The sequence below is a fragment of the Ipomoea nil genome, unplaced genomic scaffold (genome assembly GCF_001879475.1).
Source record: "Ipomoea nil cultivar Tokyo-kokei standard unplaced genomic scaffold, Asagao_1.1 scaffold2279, whole genome shotgun sequence".
Lineage (NCBI taxonomy): Eukaryota > Viridiplantae > Streptophyta > Magnoliopsida > Solanales > Convolvulaceae > Ipomoea > Ipomoea nil.
This window is the reverse complement of record NW_017618707.1, coordinates 3,346,626-3,373,979: the sequence shown is the minus strand read 5'-3', so window position 1 is coordinate 3,373,979 and position 27,354 is coordinate 3,346,626. Positions and strand designations below refer to the sequence as shown.

General features: G+C 39.3%; 1 protein-coding gene across 4 annotated transcripts; it reads left to right on the top strand.

Moving 5' to 3' along the window:
- LOC109150485 (heavy metal-associated isoprenylated plant protein 16-like) lies at nucleotides 1-27,276 on the top strand. Of its 4 annotated transcripts, XM_019298405.1 has the most exons (4): nucleotides 17,839-17,968; nucleotides 18,074-18,152; nucleotides 18,271-18,562; nucleotides 27,265-27,276. In XM_019298405.1, exons 1-3 carry the CDS (start codon nucleotides 17,960-17,962, stop codon nucleotides 18,552-18,554), a joined length of 372 nt encoding a protein of 123 aa, XP_019153950.1. In that variant the 5' UTR covers nucleotides 17,839-17,959; the 3' UTR covers nucleotides 18,555-18,562; nucleotides 27,265-27,276. The 4 variants fall into 4 exon arrangements, with proteins under 4 accessions (XP_019153951.1, XP_019153948.1, XP_019153950.1 ...); XM_019298406.1 differs by lacking the exons at nucleotides 17,839-17,968; nucleotides 27,265-27,276 and adding an exon at nucleotides 1-237 and having other exon boundaries at nucleotides 18,271-18,725; XM_019298403.1 differs by lacking the exons at nucleotides 17,839-17,968; nucleotides 18,074-18,152; nucleotides 18,271-18,562; nucleotides 27,265-27,276 and adding exons at nucleotides 115-237; nucleotides 361-439; nucleotides 528-1,236.
- Nucleotides 27,277-27,354: the final 78 nt, after the last annotated feature.

Below are 27,354 nucleotides of genomic sequence, written 5' to 3'. Positions count from 1 at the left end.
TTGTGGAAGTAATATAAATATCCGTGGTGGGTTAGCAGCCTGTGGACTGGCTGACTTCTAAGAAAATTCCTCTGTATTTACACGTCCCTGCCCAGAAACATTTCACTATATATACACTTGCCAATTAAACTGAGACTCAAACAGAGTAGTAGCTCCATCCATACTTCTTTCTCTCTCTAAATTCTCTATTCTTCGCCGCTTTATCTCTCTACCCTGCCTGCAGAAAGAATGGGGAAGGTATGATCCATTTCATATTCTCTTATTTCTTGTTAATATATAGATCAGTAGAACTCTGCTCTCCATCTGTGTGGTCGATTGGTTTAAATTTGTTGACCTTTTTTTGGTTTGTTTAATTTGCAGCAAAAGGTAGTGATCGGTATCTCAATCAAGGACCAGAAGGCTCGTACCAAGGCCTTCAAGATTGCCGTCAGCCTGCCTGGTACGCATAACTTTATTTCTTTATAGACCGTCATCACATTTTTCACCAAGTACTGGTCTTTACCGGCAAGTTTTGTGGTTTCCTGCAGGGGTTGAATCGGCGGCTATGCAAGCGGAGAAGGGGCAGTTAGAGGTGGTGGGCGAGTTCGACTCGGTGGTTCTGGCGAACCTGCTGAGGAAGAGGGTGGGGCAAGCGGAGCTAGTGAGCGTGGGTTCGGCCGAGAAAAAGGAAGAGAAAAAGGAGGAGAAGAAGGAGGATAAGAAGAAAGACGAGGCCCAACCACCAAAAGTCGTTACAGTCTTCCAGGATCCTTCTCACTTTCCTTACCCCCCTTACTACGCTTGCCCAGTTCATGATTACCAACCCTCCGTCTGCTCTATTATGTAAACTCCCACCATCCATTTCAAGTAGGATCAGAATAATCAGATCAGATGATGAAATCCATCATTAATCGCATCAAAACAAGCGTGTATATCCCGTGCACACTCCCAAATAGTTTGTGATTGCGATTTTACTGGTCGGTCTAAAACAAAGTGTGTATAAAAGAATTAGGTTGTTTGGAACAAGTTTTGGGGTTTAGTATCATAGTATGATTATATGTGTCGAGGTTTGGTCTTCAATGGAGTGATTAGAAAGTTGGGATTGTATTATCAAAAAAAAAAGTTGGGATTGCATATTCAAAAAAGGAAAAAAAAAAAAAAAAAAAAAAGTGGGATTGCCTTCTTTCTCTCTCCGCTTTGGATGTAAATTAAAAGTCAAGTCAATTATGAATTTGTTTATCATTTTTGGGATTTGGAGATTTTGGACAACAATATATGTAACTATCTTTTTTGTTGTCATATAAATTTTACTTCCTGGCATTATTATTGTTGTTTTTAAAAGATTGAATTCCCAATCACCAGAATATATATTTTAAAAAATACGAGTAAAATATATTTTTACTTCATAATTTAACACTCTTGCTAGTTGCTACTAAGTTTCTTCTATGAACGTCCACTAAGTTGTTTAAGCTATTTACTTATTTATTCACTTAATAACCTTGAATTAATATTATGAGGCAAGTTTGATAAGTTTGGGTGAGTGTATTTGGAGTTTAGTCTGTTTTTGGATTTTGTTTCGTAACTTGTGTGGCGTATCTAAGTGGAACTCAATAAATCTTTGGTAAACAAGATATGTGTGATAAGGTATACATATGGACATTATACTTCTTTGTTTTGAAAATGAGTAGTTGACATCTCAATTTACTTTAACTCATATTTTTATTTATTTTAATATTTCTTTAAGAAATTTATTAAATCTTAATTAGCTAATTTTTGGGTTCGTTTCCCATGCCCAAACAATAAAAACAAAGGCCCAATTTGGGAAGGTAACATGATGTCAAACATCAATCGTTCTTCTCAAAAGGTTGAATCCCCAACAAAGTCCGATTTTTAGATTTTTGTAGTCCTGTTCTGATAAATAAATGAGGTCCTATCAAAATCATAATTTTTAAAAATTAATACCGTATATTTTTTTAATAATAAGGTGTTAAAATGTTGTTGTGCGCAAAGAAAAAAAAAAAAGAAAAAACATATTATGGAATAAATTACAACAACAACAACAATAATAATAATATGGCGAAGTTGAACTCCTACTCCCCATCGTGGTTCTCTCTCTAGGTAGTGCTTAGAGAGTTTTCTCCCTAGATTTCTAGGGTTCCTTATCCCACTATGGCAGTTTTTTATCCATCATGTCACCCCATGATTGCCCACGTTGTTTTCATATATCTAGTTGCATGCGTTCCTTGTACCTTTCACCTCCATCCATACACATACTACGCTTACGATTTACCGATCATCCAATGTTTATCCCCTCGGTTTCCGATCATGGATTCCAGTGAGATCGAGAAAAGATGTGCCGTTTTGTCCTTGGCGGAAGAAGAGATCGGTGGCATGGAAGCGCCGGATATCAACCCGACGGTCCTGACGCCATCACACCACGAATTAGTGGGACGTTTTTTGACGGATCGGTTGATCAAATTTGATCACATGCAGCAGGTGCTAGCCTCAGTTTGGCGTCCGGTCATGGGCATGCGCGCTCTTCCGATCGCTGACAACCTGTTCTTATTCCAATTCCCGCATCCGAAGGATAGGCAACGTGTCTTGGACGACGGACCATGGTCGTTTGAGAATCACATGCTTATCTGCGGTAAGGTTCCGAATGGCGTTCAACCAGAGGATGTGCCGCTCAACACAGTCGAGATCTGGATTCAGATCCATGATCTCCCCACGATCTACGCGTCGTCAGATTTCATTGCTCGCATTGGCGATTATGTCGGTACGTTCCTGTATGCCGATCCTAATAACTTTGGTGGTGTATGGCGTAGCTTCTACCGGACCAGAGTACAATTAGATGTGGCCACCCCCCTGAAACGACGAATGAAACTATCCCGGAAGGATGGCTCTACACACTGGGTGAGTTTTAAATACGAACGATTAGGCACCTTCTGTTTCTGTTGTGGGATACTAGGCCATTCTGAGAAATTCTGTAAGCTCACCTATGAAGAGGGAGTCACTATTGAGGCTTTCCCTTATGGCGGGTGGATGCGAGCCGGGGCTCGTCGTCAGGCTCGGCCAGTCGGGGCGAGGTGGATATTGGCCGACTTACCACATGAGAAGCCGGTTACATCGACTATTGTGGCGGGGGAGAAGGTTTACGATGTGAGTGCGGCCGAGAAGAGTAGCGGTTTACAGGGGGATCTGAAAAGGCGAAGGGAAGGCAGTTTGGAAGACAGGGACGTGGTGATGTGCGAGCACCCAAAAAACTCAACTTCAACGGGTCTGACAGGTCAGACTCGCCCTGCACAATGAGTCTACTGAGCTGGAACTGTCGGGGTTTGGGTGGCTCCCGGACAGTTTGCGAATTAATGGACCTTGTGTCCAAGAAGCAACCCAGTCTAGTGTTCTTAATGGAAACTAAACTTTGTGCAGAGCGGTTAGAACATGTCAGAGTGAAATTGGGTCTTGAAGGTTTACTTTGTGTTGATAGAGTGGGATTGAGTGGTGGCTTGGCTATGTTTTGGCGGGTGAACGAGATGGCAACACTCTTCAGTTACTCGCGGAGGCATATTGATATCGAGGTTTCATTACCAGGAACAGATCCGTGGCGTCTCACAGGCTTCTACGGTCATCCTGATCGGTCGAAGAGGGCTGAGTCATGGGATCTATTACGGGAGTTGAGGAACCGATATGATCTCCCTTGGGTAGTGATCGGAGACTTCAACGATTTAGCTAGCCATGCCGAGAAAAAGGGTCCAATTCCTCATCCGGACAGTCTCGTGAGAGGCTTCAACGAGGCTTTACTCGATTGCGGGTTGTCTGATCTTGGCATGACAGGTTACGAATTTACATGGAGCAAGGGTCGAGGCACGGAACACTGGGTTGAAGAACGCCTCGACCGAGCGGTAGCATCGTCAGTGTGGTGCGAATTATACACGGAGGCGTCGGTGCAAAACGTGTGGACTCTGAATTCCGATCACAGTGCTCTTCTTCTTACTCTGGAGGGACGGCCAGTTGGCCGAACAGCCAGACACTTCAAGTTCGAGGCCGCCTGGCTTTTGGACGAGGACTGCAAGAAAGTGGTGGAACATTCATGGGGTTTTTCTCGAGGCCTTGGTTTCCAGCAACGGATTGAGCGCTGTGGAAAGGATCTGTGGCGTTGGGGAGGGGAGTTGTACAGAAAATTTGGAAGGAGGATACAGAGTTTGAAAAATCGTCTTGAGACGCTACGAGGCAGTAGGGATGTCGAAGATATAGCAGAGTACAGGGTGGTGGAGAATGAGCTGCGTGGACTCTTAACACAGGAGGAAGTGTATTGGCGTCAGAGATCCAAACAGTTATGGCTTTGTGAAGGGGATCATAATACAAAATTTTTTCATAAGATGGCGTCAAGTCGGCGCTCCCAGAATACGTTGAATCGTCTCCGGAATCCAACGGGCGACTGGGTCGAGAATGAGGAATTGCACACTGAAATTTTGCGTTACTATACGGACATCTTTTCGTCCACTACCAATGGAGAAGATCTGTCGAACAGGGTGCCGTGCCGAGTTACGCAGGAGATGAACGAGCAGTTGACAAAGCCCGTGTCTAATGAGGAGATCAAAGCAGCTCTGTTCTCAATGGCGCCAGACAAAGCACCGGGTCCAGACGGGATGTCGCCTTCCTTTTACCAGAATTGTTGGTCGATTGTGGGAGGTGATCTGTGCGAATTTGTCAAGACATGTATCCAGAACTGCAGCATGCCGCCGGGTCTGAACGACGCAAATGTAGTGTTAATTCCAAAAAAGAAGTGCCCGGAACGCGTCTCGGATTTACGGCCCATTGCTCTGTGCAATGTGGCTTATAAAGTTCTTGCAAAGGTTGTGGCCAACAGAATGAAAGAAGTTCTAGAAGCTGTGATATCACCCTCTCAAAGCGCTTTCATCCCAGACCGCCTCATAACTGATAACATAATAGTTGCCGGAGAGGTGGGGCACTATTTAAGGGGCAAGCGCGCTGGCAACATGGGTTGGGCTGCACTGAAGATCGACATGGCGAAAGCATACGATCTGATGGAATAGACCTTTCTCAGGGGAATGCTGATAGCGTTGGGGTTCGCCCGAGGGTAGGTTGACCTCGTGCTATTATGCGTGACGTCCGTGAAATACAACATTATTGTGAACAGAACTACAGCGGGAACTGTTGTATCGACACGGGGGATTCGTCAAGGGGACCCGTTGTCCCCATATTTGTTCATAGTTTGTGCATAAGGTTTATCCTTGCATTTGCAGCAGGAGGAACGACGAGGCAACATTCATGGCGTTCGAGTGGCCAGAAAAGCCCCCCCCGGTATCACATCTCTTCTTCGCCGATGATAGCATGCTTTTTTTCAAGGCAAATGTCAGGGAGGCCCAAGCTGTCCGCAGGTGTTTAGACTTGTATAGCCGATGGTCAGGTCAGGCAGTCAACTATGACAAATCAAGTATTTTATTTAGCCCCAATACTTCATCTGACACTAAGGAACATGTGACAGCTCTTTTCGGAGTGCAACAAGTGCCCGATTTCGGGAGGTACTTGGGTCTGCCATCCTTCCTGGGCAAGAACAAAACTTCGGTTTTCAGATATATTGAGCAGCGGGTAAGAGAACGCATTAGTACGTGGCATACGAAACTTTTGTCAAGAGCTGGGAAAGAGATAATGTTGAAAAGCGTAGCACAGGCTATGCCAATTTTTGCCATGTCAGTTTTTCTACTTCCTAAGAGCACATGTGACACGATTGAGAAGATCATGAATCGCTTCTGGTGGGAGAACGGTAACAATAATGGCAGAGGCATACATTGGACTTCCTGGTATCGATTGGCAACACCGAAGCAGTTTGGGGGAATGGGCTTCAGACGACTACACGAATTCAACGTAGCTCTTGTGGCTAAACAAGGGTGGCGGGTTCTCTCTAAGTCGTCATCTCTGGTGAGTCTTATTCTGAAGGCAAAGTACTTTCCAAACAGCTGCTTCCTGGATGCCCAGATCGGGCATAATCCTAGCTATCTATGGCGGAGTATCCATGCGGGTCAGAATATCCTTCGGGTAGGAGCTATGCGGCGTGTGGGTGATGGCAAGAACACTCTCATATGGCGCCATCCCTGGGTGGCAGATGCAGCGTGCGGACCGTTAATCACACCATGGGTAGAAGAACTGACCGAAACTACTATTAATGGCCTTATGACAGAAACTAGGACGTGGGATTTAGAAGTCCTTCAAGATATATTCCTGGAGCAAGACGTTGACAGGATTTTGAAGACCCCTATCTCGCCAGACTTTCGAGATACCTGGTATTGGAGTCAAGACATCAAGGGCATTTACTCTGTAAAACACGACTACCATCTCCAGACGGCAGAAACCATCAATCAACATTCGGGTGCGGATTTCACACAGTGGCGTCAGCTTTGGCGACTTCGAATTCCTCCGAAGGTTAAGAACCTGTTGTGGCGTTGTGTGAAAGGCGTCCTGCCGGTATGTGAGGTCCTAAGGTCGAAAGGCATCTGGATTGGTGGAGGTTGCTCATTGTGCGTGTCGGAGACGGAGACGATCGTACATCTCTTCGCAAATTGTCCAGTGTCCCGTCAACTATGGGGCGACACTGACATTCTTCAAGGGCGTACCTTTGCTGGCTTCATGGATTCCAGCTTCCAAACCATGTCAGCCACGGCTTTATTATTCTTGGCGGCAAGAATCTGGGTGATCTGGAAGACACGCAACTCTGTGGTCTGGAACGACAAAGACTGGGCTATCGATGATCTTCGTCGGCAAACGCATACTCTCGTCTCTACATGGAAGGATTTTTTTATCACCAATACCGGTGGTTCACAGCCAAGTACGAGTGGAAGCCAGTCCATGAACACCCCATTCGCTTGATGCCCTCAAATGTAACGTGGACGCTGCGATTTCCGAACATGGCATTTGCTTTGGAACGGTCATTCGGGATCACTCAGGGAGATTCGTGGCAGCCCGTAGCGCCATCCTTTGGTGTAATCAAGACCCGTACGAGGCGGAGACTTTAGCGGCGAGAGAAGCTCTTTCGTGGCTCAAGACTCGACAAGTTTCGAGAGTAATTTTAGAATCAGATTGCTTAAATTTTTGCAATTTCAATTCTAAGTGTCAAGATTTGTCGTATGTAGGAATTGTCATTGAGCAATGTCGTGTCATTGCAAGAGACATTGGGAACGTGTTGGTTCACCATGTCAAGAGGCCAGCGAACCATGTGGCACATGTGCTTGCACAGACTGTTGTTTCTTCTTCTGTCCTCGGGGTGTGGATTACTCACCCACCAGATTGTATTGCGAATTTGCTTTAATATAATCCTGTTTTGTTTCAAAAAAAAAAACAATAATAATAATAATAATAATAATAATAATAATAATAATAATAATAATAATAATAATAATAATAATAATAATAACAATAATAATAAGAATGATAATAAGAATGATAATAATAATAATAATAATAATGATAATGATAATGATAATGATAATAATAATGATGATAATAATGATGATAATAATGATAATAATAATGATAATAATTATAATAATGATAATAATAATGATAATAATAATAATAATGATAATAATAATGATAATAATAATAACAATAACAATAACAATAACAATAACAATAATAATAATAATAATAATAATAATGTGTGCAACTCGCAATGCAAAAGGATTTTAAAAAAAAGGAGATGTTCAAAGTTAGAGCAACACTCAAGTTTCAAACCTTTGACCTTCAAGTTGAAATTGAAATACAATAAACACATGTTCCTACCATTCCTCCATGGAGCCTTTTAAGTTCAATCGAAAATTTTTTGTTTTTATTTCGAAACTAACTAGGTAAAAATTAAATATTGGACCCTCTAAAATTTGGGGGCCCTGTGCGGTAGCCCAGTTTGAACAGCCTAAAATCCGGCCTTGTCCCCAACTCTAAGGTTCCCCACACCCCGGCTTGACAGAGCATCTGGGAGGATGTAAATAATGGTAACTCAACTGAACCACAGAGGCTAGACCTTTGCTCAACATGATGTCAAACATCAATCATTATTCTATGGACTATGGTCCACATTGCTGTGTAAATCATAAATAAAAAGTACATTATTTGAAAATACATTATTTGAATATTGAAAGTAGGTTTTTTTTATATACTATCAAATAATGTACATTCAGTACACATATAATGCACTTTTAGTATATTAAAATGTACATTGTATTTAGTGAAAGTATATTATTTGAGTACCGAACATACATTATTTTATATAATGTACATTTAGTACACAAATAATATAATTTTATTATATTAAAAATATACTTTAACTTTTTTTTTTTTATAGTCCACATAAAAATTTGTCTTCAAACATCAATTGTTATACCTAGTGAGCCGTAATCTAAAACGACATTTGTTAATATATTGTACACCTCCCGTTATTAAATTATGTAACTTTAGTGCAAACCTTTTAAACATATCAATAATGTTTCTGAATATGATAAAAAGTACATTTATAGAATACCAATATCATATGATAAAAAGATACACAAGAAAGATTTAATTATAGCTTTGTAAAGGGATCTTTCCAACTTCATAGTATTTATATCAACTTGCTGAAGTTGAGGTGTTATTTATTTATTTCTTTATTTTCTTAATCACTTTAGAGATTTTACAAAGCTTAATATATTTATAGTTTCTTCAATTTATCAAGACTATGTAGTTTAATGGTACCTTGGTTGGACTTTCATTTAGAAGATTGTGAATTTGAGCCTCAATGAAGGTGTTATTGATTTTTTGTGTTTCAGTAGGTTGAGAAAAAATATGAACAGGTACTACATTGTAATAGAGCGCATTAAAAAAAAAAAATAGTTTCTTCAATTCTTTATGGATTGTGCCTATGAAGATGAATAGGGGTCATAGTTTTTTGGCTATTAAAAAAGAAGTTTGATTAATTATATCGTCCTTTCAAATCTATTAAAATGAAATTCTAGAGGACAAGCCTAATTTTATTTTTTCAAAATTGTCCATAGTTAATGTAAAAATGGACATTTTTTCATTAAAAATAAGAGCAAAATAAATATTTTATTTATTTTTCTTATTCAACAAATTATTGTTTATATGTGAATAAAAATAAAGTAAAAAAATTAAACATCATTTACAAATATTATAATTATAATTTTAAAATAATCCAGATGAAATCTTGGCCACCGGCCTCAAATTATTTTATTATTTAATTTTTTATTATATATTAATTAATAATAGAAAAAATATTTGTAATTGGTAATATGAATTTGTGATAAGTGCTTATTTGTCTATATTTTTCCTCCCTTTCACTAAGGGGGTGTATTCAATCATGACTTTCATAGAGTTTTAAAGACTTTTATAAACTTTAAAAGTTTGGGGGTATTCAATTTAAACTTTTAGAGAATCTTTAAAAGTCAGGAGGTATTCAATCAAGATTTTTAAAGAGTCTTTAAAAGTCGTGTGGTATTCGATTAAGACTTTAGAGTCTTTAAAAGTCACGTAGTATTCAAAAAGTTATAAATTTTTGTAGACTTTTTAATTTTAAGACTTTTGTATACTTTTGTAGACTTTTTCTTCTCAAATATAAATAGTTGAAATCCAACCATCAACCCCCAGATTTCAAAATTTTCTTTCTAACAACTTTGGATGTTTTCTCTCTCTATTTAAACTCTATTTTTTCTTCCAATTTAAACTTTATAAACCTATCTAAATTTAATAAAATTATTTTTTTCTTCATTATCCTATATTTTCCTCATACCTAAACTCTACCAATTTTTTTCTCTTTCATAAACTTTACAATCCTCCTCTAAAAATTCAAAATAATATTATTTTTACTTCATTATTGCTTGTTTATATTGATTTTTATTTTTTCTATGAATTTTTTATCCCTAACTTTCTCTAGTTCTCCCTAAATACATGAACAAAGCAATTTTTTCATCATCAAATTTTAGTATATGTTTCATAATATTCATATAAATACTTATATATTTTAATTTTTATTCTTTTTATGTTTATATTTGTAATATATATTTTACATTTTTTTTTAACAACAAGTTACTACGAATAGCGAACTACTGTTCGCAACAACAATTTGGGGTTGCAAACAGTAACACTCTGTTGTTGTTCGCAGTCTCAAATTGCTATTGTAAATAATAGTTCTTTGCGTGATGCCTAGCAATATATCAAGTAATATATATATATATATATATATATATATATATATATATATATATATATATATTAGATTTTTATTGTTTTTATTTTATGCAATTTGTAATTATATTTTTAAATATTTTATTTGATAAATTCTTTTATTATAAATTTTCTTATTCAATATTGTTATGAATTTCTAAGGAAATAATTTTCCTTTTATGTTTATTAATAATATATATAAGTAATTAGCATATAAGTCTCAACATACTATGGATAAAATAATAATGTTGAGAATGTTGATGTGGGTGAAGAACTACATAATAAGAACATTTTATGATATATTATAAATGTTTTGTAAGAAAATTATAAATGATAAGAATCAAAATCAATGAAAGTTTGTAAGGATGTATTCAATTTAGAATTTCAATGACTTTTGTAAACTTTTTAAAATAAAAAGTTGATAAAAGTCTATGAATGTTTTTTATATAGACTTTTATAGAGTCTTATAAAGTTTTAAAAAGTTTTGAACGACTCTATGAAAGTCAATCAATGTTTATTAAAATCTATCATTTTAAAAGTCTTTAAAACTCTACAAAAGTCATGATTGAATACACCCCCCAGTTTTTTGCACTTTTAGTCCCACGACTATAGTGGCACTGGCAGAATTGATCCACGACTTTTGAACCTTGCAATTTTAGTCCACGATTATTTATTTTTTTGCAAAAATGGTCCTTCCGGCCACTTTTCCGTCAGAATTTCACCGGAAAAAAAAAATTCTCTATTTTTAGCCGGGTTAAAATTGACATTTTACTTATCTCAAAAAATTAAAAGAAAAAAATTGATATTTGACTACATACAATATTACTGGGCTACATACTACTGCCCCCAGGCGGCGGAGTACATGTACCACTCCAATGCTGCTGCCGGATAACCCAACTAGCCCGGGGAACGCCACAGTCGCTCCGCCGCTTACTGACAGCCCTGCCTGCTCCAGGAACTCCGCCGCCTGGGGCAGTAGTATGTAGCCCAGTAATATTGTATGTAGTCAAATATCAATTTTTTTTCTTTTAATTTTTTGAGATAAGTAAAGTGTCAATTTTAACCTGGCTAAAAATGGAGAATTTTGATTTTTCCGGTGAAATTTTGACGGAAAAGTGGCCGGAAGGACCATTTTTGCAAAAAAATCAATAGTCGTGGACTAAAATTGCAAGGTTCAAAAGTCGTGGATCAATTCTGTCAGTGTCACTATAGTCATGGGACTAAAAGTGCAAAAAACTCTACACCCCCCTAAGTCATTTTGCTTACAGATCATTCCAAATTTCATGAGATTGTGATTAAATTGTGTTATTTTGCAAGGAGTTTTGTTTAGAAACAAAGATGAGTATTTTCAGACATTTTGGTGGACATTGGAGTCAAATGAAGCGTTTTGGATGCAATAGAAGTCCATGGGAGCCAATGAGAAGCTGAGAGGATCGACAAAACACTTCCAATGGGAGCCTAAGAGTGGTGTATTCAATGGTCTTAGTCATTTGGGCAAGCCAAAACAAAAGAGGAGCAAAAGAATGAAAAGATCAAGACATTGCAATTTTCGTTCATTTCGATCACTGTTCGGTATTTGACCATATCTTGGCCTAAAAATGTCCAAATTAAGTGATTTTTGCGCCATTGGAAAAAAGACTCGAAGAGCTACAACTTTAATGAGATCATAGTTCCAAATTCTAATGTTTTGAAGGCCAAAAGACACGGACAAGTGCACAGTCATGTCTGTGACCGTGTAATTTCTGTACAACTCCAGTAGCCACTGCCATTTTGGACACGGCCAGTGACATGGCCATGTCCCTGGCAGTGTCATTCTGCTCTGTACACTATTTAAACACGATTTTTGGTATTTCTACAAGGTTTTGGACAATGTTCGAATCCTAGATATTCTCATTCATTTCCTTTCATATTTTAGTGTTAGATTAGGCTTATATTTAGGTTCCACAACATATTTCAAGCTTGTAATCAAGAATTTAACACTTCGATTCCAAGATTTTCCATCCATTTCATTAGAGAAGTTTTATTTCCCTTTGTCTTTTCTTTTGCAATGTTTATGCTTTACATTTATGTTTTTGTGTTCTTTATGCTATTTAATCATGTGTAGTTAGTTTTTGGACTTGAGTTAGGGTTGTATTGCATATCTTGATGCTTAGTTTGTGATTATTGTAAAAAGGGGAAGAATACTAACCTAGAGTTCTTGAGTTTATGAATGATTTGTGTTTGTATGTTGTTAATGTTTGATGTACACATTCATTGGCATATGTTTTTGGAGAATTCTTAGCTACAATGAGAATTGGGTTAAGGATTTTAGCCACCCCTTGCATAAACCCGATTTTTTCTATGAAAATGAGAGAAATTTGGGGGTTTTAGATGATTTGTGTGCTTGAAGGACTTGGAATTGATACACCATGAGAGTAGGTCAATTCCTTGTTCTAATCCTTGTTTATTTGCTCACGGAAGTGGCTTTAGACTAGGATACCTATATGCATTCCCGCATGACTCATTGGTTACTTGTTTTCCTTAATCCCTTATGTTGTTAAAGCATCTAGATGATAATACTTCCTAGCTTGAGTCCTATTTCTTTATTTCGTGTTCATCTCTTGTTAATATGTGTTTGTGTTACTTTGTTTAGTTACCGTAACCTTGAAACTTGTTATTTCCTTAGCTTCTTGTTGATTTCCTTATGCTAGTACCTAGTTGCTTGTGATTTTGTATTACGTGCCATAAATCCCAATTTCCTGACGATGACATTATACCCGTACACTCACCATCATTCATTTTTACTACAACCAATTTGATTTGACAATTTTAATTTACAATATAATTGTACTAATTACACATTCACAATTATCTAATTCACCGCACTACAAATAACGAAATAAATAAATAATAAATCTTTAAAAAATACGCTACTATGCATTTCACCTCACTACTAATAACCAATTAAAATAAATTTTTTGTTATTAATTAATATTTAGTCAAAAAATCGAAGTAATAAAACAATTCTAGGCCGGTGAATATTGTCAATTCTCAACTTTAGAAATTCAAATTAGAAGAAGACAACACCATTGCCTTTGTTTTTTTCAACTTTGTACTTTTTTTCCCCATAAAATGGTAAGAGGATTGACTACCAAGAAAATGGTAATCCCCTTGGTACTTTATTTACATAAAGATGTCCACCTTTTTTATTTCTACATATTTTTGTCGCTCTCCCTTGATTTTTGCACAAAAACGTCATTCACCCAAAATCTTAAAATGGCATAAAGAAATTATAACACCTACGGAAATTTATATCATCAACAAGGATTTATTAAAAATTAAACAACAGGAATATTTTATTGCAGACAACAGTTTCCTAAGAGCAACCCCCAATAGCAAACTTTTTGGTGGTTTTTTGAAGTGGTGGTTTATTGAGTGTTTTTTCTCATGCAAATGTGAGTTTTTTATGGGTTCAGTGGAGAGAGAAAGGAAGGCAAAACTACTGCAGAAGGCTTGCGTGTGGTGCAAATCTCGCGCCCAATCTGCACGAGCCCGGCTAGGTGCGTTAATCTTTTGCTTTTTCTTTTTTTTTAAAAAATTGTTTTTGCTTTTTTGATTTTTTTTTAATTTTGTTTTTGCTTTTTGAAATTTATGCGGGGGTTGTAATTCGACAACTTTTCCAGGTATAACAGAAAGACACACTAACTAACCCAAGGACGTGAACCCTGATGTGAGCTAGTTCATGATGAAGTGCAGTAACTATATCACACAACAGGCAAAAAGAAAATAAACAAACACATCAATCTCACAAGTTGAAGTTCCCCCTCAACTACAACTCTCCCGAGTGCTCTTGTGGTTTACTGCGCAATATCATTATGTGTCAAAATCAACTTGAGTTGAATTGAACATCAATTTAAGCTCTGTTGAAATCTGCTCGTCTGAGTATTATGTATATGCTGAATGGTTTCTTAGAGAATCATCATCAAACTTCAAGTAGTATGAGACGTGCATTTATAGCAGTCCGTCCGAGATCCACTCTAACTGCTTAACTGTTCTGAACTTAACGTTGAACTAGAAAATCATTCTGGTTCTTCTCAATTTCAGGCTTTGACTTTAATCACCTTTCTGAACTAAGACACAGATCTAGTACAGACTTGATCTATTACAACATTTACACAAAGTACCGAACTAGATTATGAACAACAAAAGTATGACATGACATAAATAAAAAACAATAGAGGGAAAAAAACTATTTCTTTGAAAATATTTTTCTTCAAAAAATCAACATTTTCATTCAACAGTTTTTTTTTCTTTCTCTTAGTTCTTCTTTCTCTTTCCTTATTGTCCTGGCAAAAAACCATCAAAATTTTTTTACTATTGAGATTGTACATGTTCTAATACAAAATTACATAACAAACAACGTAGTAAGGATTTGAATCAACAGAATGGTTTGACCTGGTCTAGTCAACCCAATAATTGTTGTACCAGGAAGGAGTCGAAGGACCAATCTTTCTAGAAAAAGCTAAGTGAGAAATAAAGTTAGGTACATAATCTTTTCTTTGCCTTTTGTTATTATTATAATAATAATATAAAATAAGGTACAATGGCATTCACAATGCGCGTTTGATTAATTTACAATGTTGAGGAAAGCTCGTATAACATATTGAAATTTTTTTACAATAAGGAAAATAATAGTGTGTTTATTTAGACGGGATTGTTAGATTTATTAAAACGGACTCGACTTACCTAATTAACACATATTTTAGGTGGGTTGGATTTGAAACTTTTTAATCCGACCCCTTTAATAGTGGCAAATTATTGTGTGAACCATGGTCCACACAATGTTATGTGGACCATAAAAAAATACATTTTTAATATACTAAATATACATTATTTTTGTACTGAATATACATTATACAATATAATGTATACTCAGAACAAAAATAATGTACATCCCCTAAATACAATGTATATTATTTTTGTACTGAATGTACATTATACAATATAATGTACACTCAGAACAAAAATAATGTACATCCCTTGAATACAATGTACATTATTTTTGTACTGAATGTACATTATTTTACAGTATGTGAGTGTTACTATTATTATGTAATTAATATTGTATAGTCTATAGTAGTAGTGTGTGGTGTTAGACTTAGTCTTTATGTATTAGCCTATCTCTTAGGAGTGTTTAGAGGTTCAGTTGGATATACTCTTTGTAATCCGTATTCAGTTTGAATTGAATTAATCTTCTCTCTCATCTGGTATCAGACGAAGATCGATCCTACCATCTCTCTCTCCTAAACAACCCCCACCACGAAATTCCACCCCCCCCCCCCCCTTCCCGTACGAACACATCCGAGTTATGTCATCCAACTCGTCGAAAAGAATTGTGTCAGCCGCTGGTGGCTCAACTCTGGCCACCATGAACCCTCTATCTGGCGCCCACCATTTTATATCAATGAAGCTGACCTCCCAAAATTTTCTTTTTTGGAGGACTCAGCTCATTCCCTTTTTGCGTGGCCAAGATTTAATCGGGTACGTAGATGGTAGTACCGTATGTCCGGCACCCACATTGCCCGTTCCTGCTGCCGAATCCGGCTCCGGCGCCACCACTACGGAGTCCGCTCCCAACCCCGCATACAAGGAATGGGTGCAGCAGGATCAGTCGATCCTATCTCTCCTCATATCATCAATGGCCGATGAAGTACTGCATCTCGCAGTAGGCCGTAACACTGCCGCGGAGGTGTGGCAATCCATCTGCACCGCATTGGGGTCCAATACCCAGGCGCGATGTCTCAATCTCCTCGGTCAAGTCCAGGGATTGCGGCAAGGCGGTGCAACTCCGGCAGATTATCTCGGGCGAGCGGAATTGCTTGTCGAGGCCTTGGCGCAGGCGGGGCAGCCCTTGTCGCTCCGGGAGCAGAATTTGTATGTGCTGCGAGGCCTTCGCCCGGAATACCGATCGTACGCTGCTTCGTTGACGGCTCAGACCCCGCTCACACTGGCGCAGCTTGCGGACTATCTACAAGCAGCGGATTTCATCCTCTCGGAGGATTATCCGCATGTTGATGCCGGCAGTGGTCCGCGTATTGCCATGTATGCTGGACGTGGCCGCAACTCGCACGGCAGCAACAATCCGTAGGGAGGCAATAACTTGCATGGCAGTGGATCGGCGCAGGGAGAGGGCGGTCGTAGGGGTGGCCGTGGCAGTAGAGGAGCCCCGAGGTGTCAAATTTGCAGGGCACTCGGGCACACTGCATTTCTTTATGTACTAGCCTATCTCTTAGGAGTGTTTAGAGGTTCAATTGTATATACTCTCTGTAATCCGTATTCAGTTTGAATTGAATTAATCTTCTCTCTCATCCAGTAGACAAAATATGGTCCACACAATAATGATTGTTTAATAGGCAGGTCATATGAGTTCAACTTATATCTCCCCTATACTTATATTTGGGAGTTGCCATTTGCCCCTCAAAAATGGCACCCTTGCTTACCATTGATTTCAAATCTAATGGATGAAATTTTTTGATCTAATTTTTGATTTATTTTTTCATTTTAATTGCCCTCAATTTTTAAAGATATAACAACTTTACCATTACTTTTTTGTCTTCTTCCTCTTTGCCTTCTAATGGATGTAATCTTTGTCTTCTTTTTCCTCCATCATTCCAACACTCCATTCTTTTTTTTTTTTTAACATTTTTTTCTAGAAAACCACTACATTATTCTAGCTAACATCTTCATTCTCTCCCTCAAAACCAAATCTAATGTCCTCCTGCATGTTCCTAATTCAATTCTTGATTTCTTGTATATCATGTTGGTATCTAAATAAGTTATTTATGTATTCTTATTTATTTTGTCATATAACAATTATTAAAAATTATATATATTATTATTTAAAAATTAGAACATACTCATTTTAAAAATAAAAAATAAAAAATTCAAACATACTAATTGATTGTTGGGCATGACGTTTCGCGCAAAGCGCATACCCACAACTAGTAACTAGTATATTACTCACTTATTCATTTAAAATAAAATTTAAAATTACTTTCACTTTTTTATTGAAATGAATTTTTTTAGCTCCAATGCTCCACATGTTGGAACAAGTTGTTAGCTAGGGATGTTAATAATAACATGAAATCGTAATCCGTCGGTGGGTATGATAAGATCGAAAAACAAATTTGTTTCTAAGGAAAAAAAAAATGAGCAAATTAGTCTTTGAGTTTTATATAAAAAGTCGATTTAAGTCATGAACTTTTAAAAGTTATAATTAAACACATTAATATGTTATTTTCATGCATAAACGTCCGAAAATCAATTATTCACCTGCAATATTTGGTTACAATGGTTCTGGTGAGTTAACGGGCGATCTGCAACTTCTAACTACTAACATTTTATTAAGGAATATAAAAATAAAATAATGCAATACTTAATGCAATGAAATGTGAATAGAATCCATGTACTTAATAATTTTTAGGTTTAATTATTGTAAAACTTTTTCTTAATTAATAATTTTTGGGTTGTTAAGAATTAAGATTAATAGCCCGTTGACTGGCTTACTATTCTTCTTCGACATGGAGTTAGAAAATTCCTGTATATTTGCGCGTCCATCACTGGTAGCATTTCCCTATAAATACAACTGCCAATTTAAAGTGAGACTCAACCTACTTACCCATAAACATCCTTAAACGAACACTTCCAGATCTTTCTCTCTCTAATTCCTTATTCGATCTTCTCCACTTTATCATTCTACCCTGCAAAGAGAATGGGGAAGGTATATATATGATCTCATCTTGAATTTATTTTATTATTTTTGACATGAAATTTTGGTGGTCGAGTTAATGGTTTGATGACGTTTTTCTGGTTTGTTAATTTGCAGCAAAAGATAGTGATTGGCATCTCTATGAAGGACCAGAAAGCTCGTAGCAAGGCCTTCAAGATTGCCGTCAGCCTCTCAGGTACCCACCCTGCATCATTATTCAATTTCCTGGCCAATACTATATTGATTAAATTCAATATAATCCGAATTTAATTTTCGACCTAATTAATTAATGGGAAGTTTTGGTTGTGTTGCAGGAGTTGATTCCGCATGTATTCAGGCAGAGAAGGGGCAGTTAGAGGTGGTGGGCGAGGTGGACGCGGTGGCTCTGGCCAGCCAGCTGAGGAAGAGGTTGGGGCAGGCGGAGCTTCTAAGCGTCGGCTCCGCCGAGAAAAAGGAAGAGAAAAAAGATGAGACCCCAAAACCACAAAGTGTGACAATCACTACTTATGATCCTTCAGCTTCGTATCATTATGCAGCTCCTTACCAATACCATGCTTACCCAGTTCAAGATCAACAACCAGGCTGCTCTATTATGTAAACATCAATGTTGAGGTTTAATTTGGTTTTCAATTGAGTGATTAGGATTGGCTATTAGGCTTGGCTTGTAGGTGTTCTCTGGTTTTTCATTCTTTCTCCTCTTTGGAAGTCAAAGACAATGTACAGAAAGGCAGTTGATGTTATGGTTCTACCAGAAATTCAAGTTCAAAAATAAATAGACACACTGTTGTATGCTAGACATGACTCATCATACTTGGTACAAATCAAAACGTATATAATTATACTTGGTATAAATTTCTTTATACACATAAACTTTAGAAGAGTGGTTAAGTATATTTTTATAAGATTTGCTCCAGTAACAATTTAACAAATGTATTAACTAAAGTCCCTACCTACAGAAAATGTATCCATAAGATTGATATGAGCAAGTTAGGGAAATTGTTGTTTTCAGGGGGAAACAACAAAATCTAAAGTACAAATGATTTATTGGTCAAATGGTCATGAGAAATGTTATAAATCCTATTCTTGTAAATCCTGAAAGATTGAACCCTGAAGGTTCACAATTGTACTCTTTTTTCCTTAACTAAATTTTTCCACATGATTTTCTAAGTAAGGTTTTTAATGAGACAACCAATGAAACACATGATTGTTGTTTTCAGGGGGAACACAAAACATGACGTACAAATGATTTATCCGTCCAGCTGATCATGAGAAATGTTATAAATCCTACTCTTGCAAATCCTGAAAGATTGAACCCTAAAGGTTCACGGTTGTACTCTTTTTCCTAACTAAGTTTTCACCACAGGGTTTTCTTAGTAAGGCTTTTAATGAGGCAACCAATGCAACACATATTTCACAAATATGAGGTACTTTTTTTCTCAGCTAGGTTTTTTCCTACGTGGTTTTCCTAATGAGGTTTTAACGAGGCATGAATATATTTAAATATAATACCTATATACCTTGTACTATTTTCTTGTCTAGGTTTTTTCCACCGAATTTTCCTATCAAGTTTTTAAAGAGGCAATTAAGGTCGTGGCCAAATAATGTCCAAGGAGGGTGTTATAAATATTTCATTTATTATGGACATTATTATTAGTTTTATAACGTCCGTAACAGTTATGTCATTTATTCAATACTTAATGATTGTACATGTATATATATTCCTATATTGAAATAAGAAAAATGGGCTTTTCATGGGCATATTGTGTTCTTCGTCCTTTCTCGACTATCTTATCTACATTTCTACTTGATGGAGAATAATGTAATGGGCCTGGCCCATGTAGATTAGAGAGTGTGAGCCCAAAGGAATGAGGAGGGGGGCTCACACGCATGGACTCGCATGCATGACTATACGTACGCTCGGACCTAACAAACATGCATGCACACGTATATGCGAGGTGGTTGCATGCGTACAAGGTAGCGGCTGCGCGCACGGGTGGCGGTTGCATGCGTACAAGGTGGTGGTTGCACGTACGGGTGGCGGTTGCATGTGTACAAGGTGGCGGTTGCACGCACGGGTGGCGGTTGCATGCGTACAAGGTGGTGGCTGCGCGTACGGATGACGGTTGCATGCGTACAAGGTGGTGGCTGCTCGTACGGATGACGGTTGCATGCGTACAAGGTGGCGGTTGCATGCGTATAAGGTGGCGGCTGCGCGCACGGGTGACGGTTGCACGCACGCTGTTGGAGACTACGTACATGCAGGCATGCGGGTGGAATGGCGGTTATTGCATGCATGCGTGCGCGGGGTGGCGGCTACGTACATGCATGCATGTGGTGGAATGGCGGCTAGTCGATGCATGCTACACACGGAAGGGCAGTTGACGGAGGGCGGTGCGTATAGGAGCAGATCCCGGGAGAGTGTGCGACAAAATCGGTCCCATTCGAGCAGTTGGGGTACGTGCGGAGAGGGGATGACACGTGTATGGTGGGAGCTGGAGGCCTGTAGATGTCGTACACGTGGGTGGTATGCGGAAGTCCTGAGAGGGTATAAAGGGAGGGGGGGCTGCGGTCAGTTTAGGACAGGGCAAGAAACACAAAAGACCTGGGAGCCTGGCGGTCTGAGTCTTCTCTCTTTCCTAATTGGTCAAAGAATAGATTCTGGTATTATGCATGTAATTCGGGTTTCTGTCTATTCGTTTATTTCCCTTTTCACCGTATAACTTTCATGTACTGTTATTTCTGGGCCTGCGACATTGGGTTTGTGCGCGTTTACGTGGGCCTCGCGTCCCACTAGCAATAATAGCTCTTTTATTCCGTTCTATATTTCCTATACCCGGTTTATGGTGAACCCGGTCCCGATAAAACCATCACTACTAATCCATATGTTTGAGCAAATAGGCTAATTACAACAACTGTAACATATTTTATAATGATAAAAAAAGTATTGTGTTTATTGAAATAGTCCCTTTGTCTCAACCATAGATGTAGAAGTCTTTATCTTCATGGTCGGAGACGACCTTTTCGTCTCCGGCTATAGTGACAAAGAGACCTTCGTTTCTCGAGAAACGAATGAATTGAAGTTTTTTTTAATAATTATTTTATTTAAAAATTATTTTTAAATTCGGTAACCGCCACATCATCGTATTTTCTGATAAATAAATTATTTTAGGTTGATTTGCATGAGTTTGCATTGTCCAGAAATCTAATTGCATTTTTTTTAGTTCGGTGTCTAGTTTACAATTTAGTGTGCAATTGAATGGTCTATTTGACCCTTATTCCTTACCCCAAATTTGACCCTTATTCCTATATTAACTTAATGAGTGTGTTATGATAATCCATTCACGCACTCTAAAGAGTATTGTACTAACTTGGTTATTATTTGTACAAACTAGCTTCGACGGTTTGCGATGCGGTACGCGACAATGACGGTGGTGCGACGATCCACTTCCAGCAGCGCCAATCTCCAGCTACACCCATCAGCCGGATCCAGTTAACTTCCAGTAGACGCAGCAGCTCCGGTAGTCTCTGATGAGTGGTGACTGACTTTTGCGAAGAACCTCTGGAAGCAGCGTTGGCAACGGGCTTCGACGGTTTGCGACACGGTAGAAATCTCCAACAGCTGCGATTTACGACCGGCGAATTCTGTGAAGAACTCCGGCGGGCAGCAGTCCAGTAACCTCCTAAAAAAACAAAAACAAAAAAATCCTCCGGCGACTTCTGCGAAGAACAGAGCGGGGTAGCGAACTTCGGCAACTCCGGCAACGGCGACGATCGGCATCCGGCAGTAGCGAAGATCAACATCCAGGTTCCTGGTCTCGCAGCATCAGTTTCCTGTGGCATAAAAAAAAACTAGAAAACAAGGCTCCAGTGACAAGCTCCAATCTATCTCCGGTAGCGAACTCCGGTAAGCGGCAACGGCGGTGGTGCGACGATCCACTTCCGGCAGCGCTAATCTCCAGCTACACCCATCAGCCGGCTCCGGTTAACTTCTAGTAGACGTATCAGCTCCGGTAGTTTCTGGTGAGTGGTGACTTTTGCGATCCTCCGGCAGCAGCGTTGGTGGGTGAGCGGCGACTTCTACAAAAACAAAAAAATCTCCGGCGGGCAATTCCGGCGACCCTCCAGCAGCGGCGATCTCCGGCGACCTGCAAAAGACAGAAACAGAGCTCTGCAATAACCCTCCAGCAGCGGCTATCTCCGGTGACCTGCAAAAGACAGAAACAAAGCTCCGCGATAACCCTCTAGCAGCGGCGATCTCCGACGACATGCAACAGACAGACCCAGAAACAGAGCTCAGCGATGAATCCTCCAACAACGTCGTTCTCCGGCGAAAGGCTGGGCGGTTTCGGTGGCTTTAATGACGAAGAATGGATTCCGGCTCCCATCTACCTCTGGCAGTCTCAACGACCTGGTGATCTCCGGTGACTTCTGCAAAAAAAAAAAAAAAAAAAAAAAAAAAAAAAAAAAAAATCTACGAAGAGATTTCACGATGCTTGTTGTTCCATGAGATTGACAAGTTTCCTTGAGGCGGTTCAACGGCGGCTGTCCTACGAGATGGGCAACTATCCTTTCATGGTGCACGGTTGTTTCTGGCATTCCCCTCTTCTTGTTCCTGTAAATAAAAATGCATATAGGGAAGATGAAATATAAAGTTTTGCACGATTAGATAGTCGGACCTTGGATTGCTCCTCCTCGCTTCTCTGTTTGCGATATTGGTGTGAGTTTAAAAGTGTGATGAGGCTCTTATTTATAGTTCATCGTAAGGGAGTTGTGATTGGAGTTGGATTCTACAATCAGATAAAATTTCCCAACAATAGGAGTCAATTACTCAGTTATACCGCTGAAATCATGGTGTTAGCTTGGCTTGAGTTAGAATTCACGTGCAGCACCGTGACTTTGAACTTGACTTAAGTTTGTTGATGGGCTTAGAATTTTAAATTGGTCAATGGACGTTGTATAGCTTCTTACCTTTGGGATCATGGAGTGTTGCTACACCAACTTCATCCTAAAATAATTTTGGGCTCAATGAATATGTTTGGGCCCACGTAATGTACTATTTTGGCTCATGGAATATTCAAGTTTATAATCGGGCTCGTTTTGTGGCAATTTAATCTTTTGATTTGTGTTCGCGAAATATCCGCACATACATTTGGACCCGTGGAGATAGATGCACCACGATGAATTTAAGGGACCGTTTTGTTAAGTTTCAAGACTTTCTCACTCCAAGCACATTAAGCGACATGTCCCGGCAAGTCTCGAGGGGGCAATTTGTAGACACAGAAAATTTGAACCCAACAAATGGACTGATAAATGGTTATTGGACCGACACCGAGATTGATTATTGGGCCAATTTAATTAATTGGATCATATAGATTAATTTAATTTGATTAGTCCAATTAAAATTTGATTTGGGCTATTGAATTAATTAATTAATTGGCCCAAGCCCATTTCATATTTGAATTTGAATTATAAATTATAATTATAATTTAAATATAATATTAATTTTATTATATTTGAATTAGATAATTATAATTTAATTTGAATTTGAATTAGATTATATAATAATGAACCTAGACTTGATTCTGGGCAATGTTCATTTTCTAGAATAATTAATTAATTAATTAATTAATTAATTAAAGGGGGAGTTTGTTGAGGAATGTTGATTAGGCTTCTAGTATAAATAGAGCCTCCATTTTCATTCCAAAACACACTTGAAAGCTTAAAGACACTTGAAAAGCTTGAAGAACTTGAAAGCTTGAACAACTTGAAGGCTTGAGAGCTTGAAGGCATTGAGCAACTTGAAGACTTGAGGAGTTGAGAGCATTTGAAGAGCTTGAAGGCATTGAAGAACGCTTGAAGGATTTGAATGCATTTTTGTTGATTTTGCAGGCAATTTGAGTCCATTGCAGGTACTTTGGAGCTTTGCAGAATCGATTGTCTCGAAGATCTTGAAGTCTTTTGAAGGCATTTGAGGATCTTAAAGCAGCTTGAATCCATTGCATGTGTTTTGAAACTTTGCAGGGTTGATTACTTCTAAATTCTTGACGCTCGTTGTTGGAAGTTACACCACTTGAATCCCGGAAGCTACGCCACTTGAATCCCGGAGGCACGCGCCAATTGAATCCCAGAGGCACTTCCATAGATAACGTCAGTGAAGAATCAGAGGACTAGACAGAGATTTTGTACCTGCATTGAATTATACACACACTGTACAAGGAATTTTGTGAATATATACAAAGTTTACTTTTTTGTGTTTACATATTTTGGCACGCCCAGTGGGACTACTCTGCCTCTCATCTCTTCACTATTGATTCACGAGCTCTACAAGGAAGGAATACAAATGGCATCAAGAAATCCCTCCTCCAAGATAACCTATGCTCAAGCTACCTGCTCCAAGGCATCATCCGTGGCCAGTTCCGGTGATAGCCAAAATGTGGAAGGAGCAATGACTCGGAGCCGAGTGAGGAACCTAGGGGTGCAACTGAACGAGACCCAGAACATGGTTCGTAACATCGTCCGAAGGATTGAAAGCAACTCCACCAAGTCATGGAAAGCTGCATCTGACAAGGGTTAATCTTCGACGAGGGAAACTATTGGCAACAAGAGTATGACTCCCCCAAAAGGAACCCCTAGTAGCGGTAGCTCGTCTCCTACATCTCAATCATCACCTCTGCCGAAAACATCATCGGAATTGACTCACAGCTACACAGTCATGCCCGTTATGACGACGAACGCAGCTTCGGTGGAGGAACAACTAGCAAACATCACCAAAGCTCTTGAGGGGATAACTACGTTCATGCATAACCAAGAAAGGAGAATCAATGAGCTCAGTGAAAAGGTTGAAAGCGGAAGAAACGGCGAAACAAGTCGAGCTTCCGAGAAGCAGCCTCAAACCCAAGAGAATGAGATTGATGTCGAGTCACCGCGTCATGAAAATAGGCCAGGAATGGAAGAGACAATCTCTCGTCCACCACCCGCTGAGAAGAGTATTCCAATTTCTGAGGGCATGATACCTGTAGACCAGTTGAATGGCTACATCATGGGAGCGATCAAAGGGAAGCTTGAAGGAAGACAATCTTCATACACTTACACTAAGCCCTATACTCAGAGGATTGAAGAAATGAAGATGCCGTTGGGCTATCAACCTCCCAAGTTCCAGCAGTTTGATGGAAAAGGCAACCCAAGGCAGCACATCGCCCACTTCATTGAAACCTGTAATGATGCTGGAACATACGGAGATCTCCTCGTCAAGCAGTTCGTCCGCTCTCTGAAGGGCACTGCCTTTGATTGGTACACCGACCTGGAGCATGGTTGCATTGATAGCTGGAATGATATGGAGCGCGAGTTCTTGACCCGCTTCTACAGCACAGGAAGGACTGTCAGCTTCTTGGAGCTCACCACTACCTACCAATGGAAAGGTGAACGTGCAGACGCCTTCATCGAGAGATGGAAGGAGTTGTGTCTCAACTGTAAAGAGAGGATATCACAAAGCTCTGCAATTGAAATGTGCATCCAAGGTATGCACTTTGAGCTCTCTTACATCTTGCAGGGAATCAAGCCCATGACATTTGAAGAACTATCCAGTCGTGCTCATGACATGGAATTGAGTATTGAAGCCAATGGGGGACTAAGCATGTCAAGTATGCCCAACTCATCAAAGGCACCTGCAAACCAAGATGTCAACAAATGGAGTAAGTTCTTTCCAAAGCAAGAGAAGAAAGAGACGATGAACGTGATGACAGGACCAATGCGGGTTTTCACCAAAGTGGCTGAGAAGCCCAAGCAAAGATCATTCCCTGGCCCATCAAGGGGAGCTAGAAAAACAATTGTTGAAGAGTGGCAGGAGAAACAATATCCATTCTTGGATTCTGACGTTTCTCCTATGTTTGACGAGTTGCTGAAACTCAAATTAATTGAGTTGCCTGAGATGAAGCGCCCCGAAGAAGCTTCTAGGGTGGATGACCTCAACTATTGCAAGTATCATCGTCTCCTCGGACACCCGATTGAAAAATGCTTCGTCTTTAAGGATAAAGTGATGGGGCTTGCTCGTGATGGAAAGATAGAGCTTGAGGATGCTAGCGCAAGCACAAACCGAATTTCATGTGGGAGGTTTGCTCCATTACTTATAGAAGATGAGGATAATAATGGGGGCAAGCAACATAAATGCACATTTCCATTTAGAGTAAAGCATGCTGGCGTCCAGTATTTAAAACCATTACAAGTTGATCCTGCTAGTCATATTAAACCATTAAAGAAAATGACAAAGCAATGGGTTGAGAAGAAGTCGGCAAGGGACCCTATCCATGACTCGAAGAAGAAAGGACCTCCCAACAAGCCACGAGCACCAGTTACCCTAGCTCGATACATGCCAAAGAGGTTTCTCCTGAGTAGAACAGACATTCTTGGAACTTGTTTGAATACCAATGAAGAACATGTTGAAGTGGGAGAATCTTCATTCCCCTTGATTGAAGGAAGCAACGAGGTCCGAACTCGCAAAGCCGCGTCTTATACCGCCGAGATAACTTTAAAAGATGAAGATCTATTGCTTGGTAGTACACCACATAATCGTCCGTTATTTGTTGAAGGTTATGCCTGCGAGCAAAGAATCAAGGGGATTTTGATTGATCAAGGATCGGCTGTGAACATTCTGTCACTCCGAACTATGAAAGAACTTGGCATCTCTATCGACGAGCTCTCTCAAAGCCGCTTAATGATTCAAGGATTTAATCAGGGTGGTCAAAGGGCACTAGGTACCATCAGACTCGACCTCAGGGTTGGAACGTTGAACTCAAGTACCCTATGTTATGTGATAGATGCAAGGACGTCTTACAACTTGTTGTTAGGCCGACCTTGGATACATGAGAACGGAGTAGTCCCCTCATCCTGGCACCAATGCCTCATGTTTGAGAAAGGCGGTGTGATAGAAAAGGTTGTCGCCGATGAGACTCCATTTACCGAAGCAGAGTCGTACTTTGCAGATGCGAAGTTTTACTTGAAGAAACAAGCTGTTGTAGAAGAGGCTGACCACGCCGATGTTGACACACCTCATAATCCAAAGTGGAAAGGCAAACAAGTCGTAGACCAAGCTCATTGCGACAAGGAACTTGTTTTTCCACTCGCAAGAATTGAAATATTAAAAGCAGTTCCAGTTAAACCGCTTGAAGATGAAGTTGGGACAAGTCAAACGTTGCCCGCTAAGCGCACTGGCGGCTTCGACCCCAATGCCTATAAACTTCTATTTAAAGCAGGATATAATCCCAAAGAGCCACAAAAGTTGGGGAAGCTCATCCCAGAAGCCGGCGGTAAAGGCAAGTCAAATCAGCAGGGACCACATGAACGTAAAGGATTAGGCTATGGGCTCCATAAACCAGTGCGAATCTTCATAAATAGAGCCGCAA

Coding starts and splice junctions, on each gene's coding strand:
- LOC109150485 (XM_019298403.1), top strand. Junction 440..527: donor GATTGCCGTCAGCCTGCCTG/GTACGCATAACT, acceptor GGTTTCCTGCAG/GGGTTGAATCGGCGGCTATG.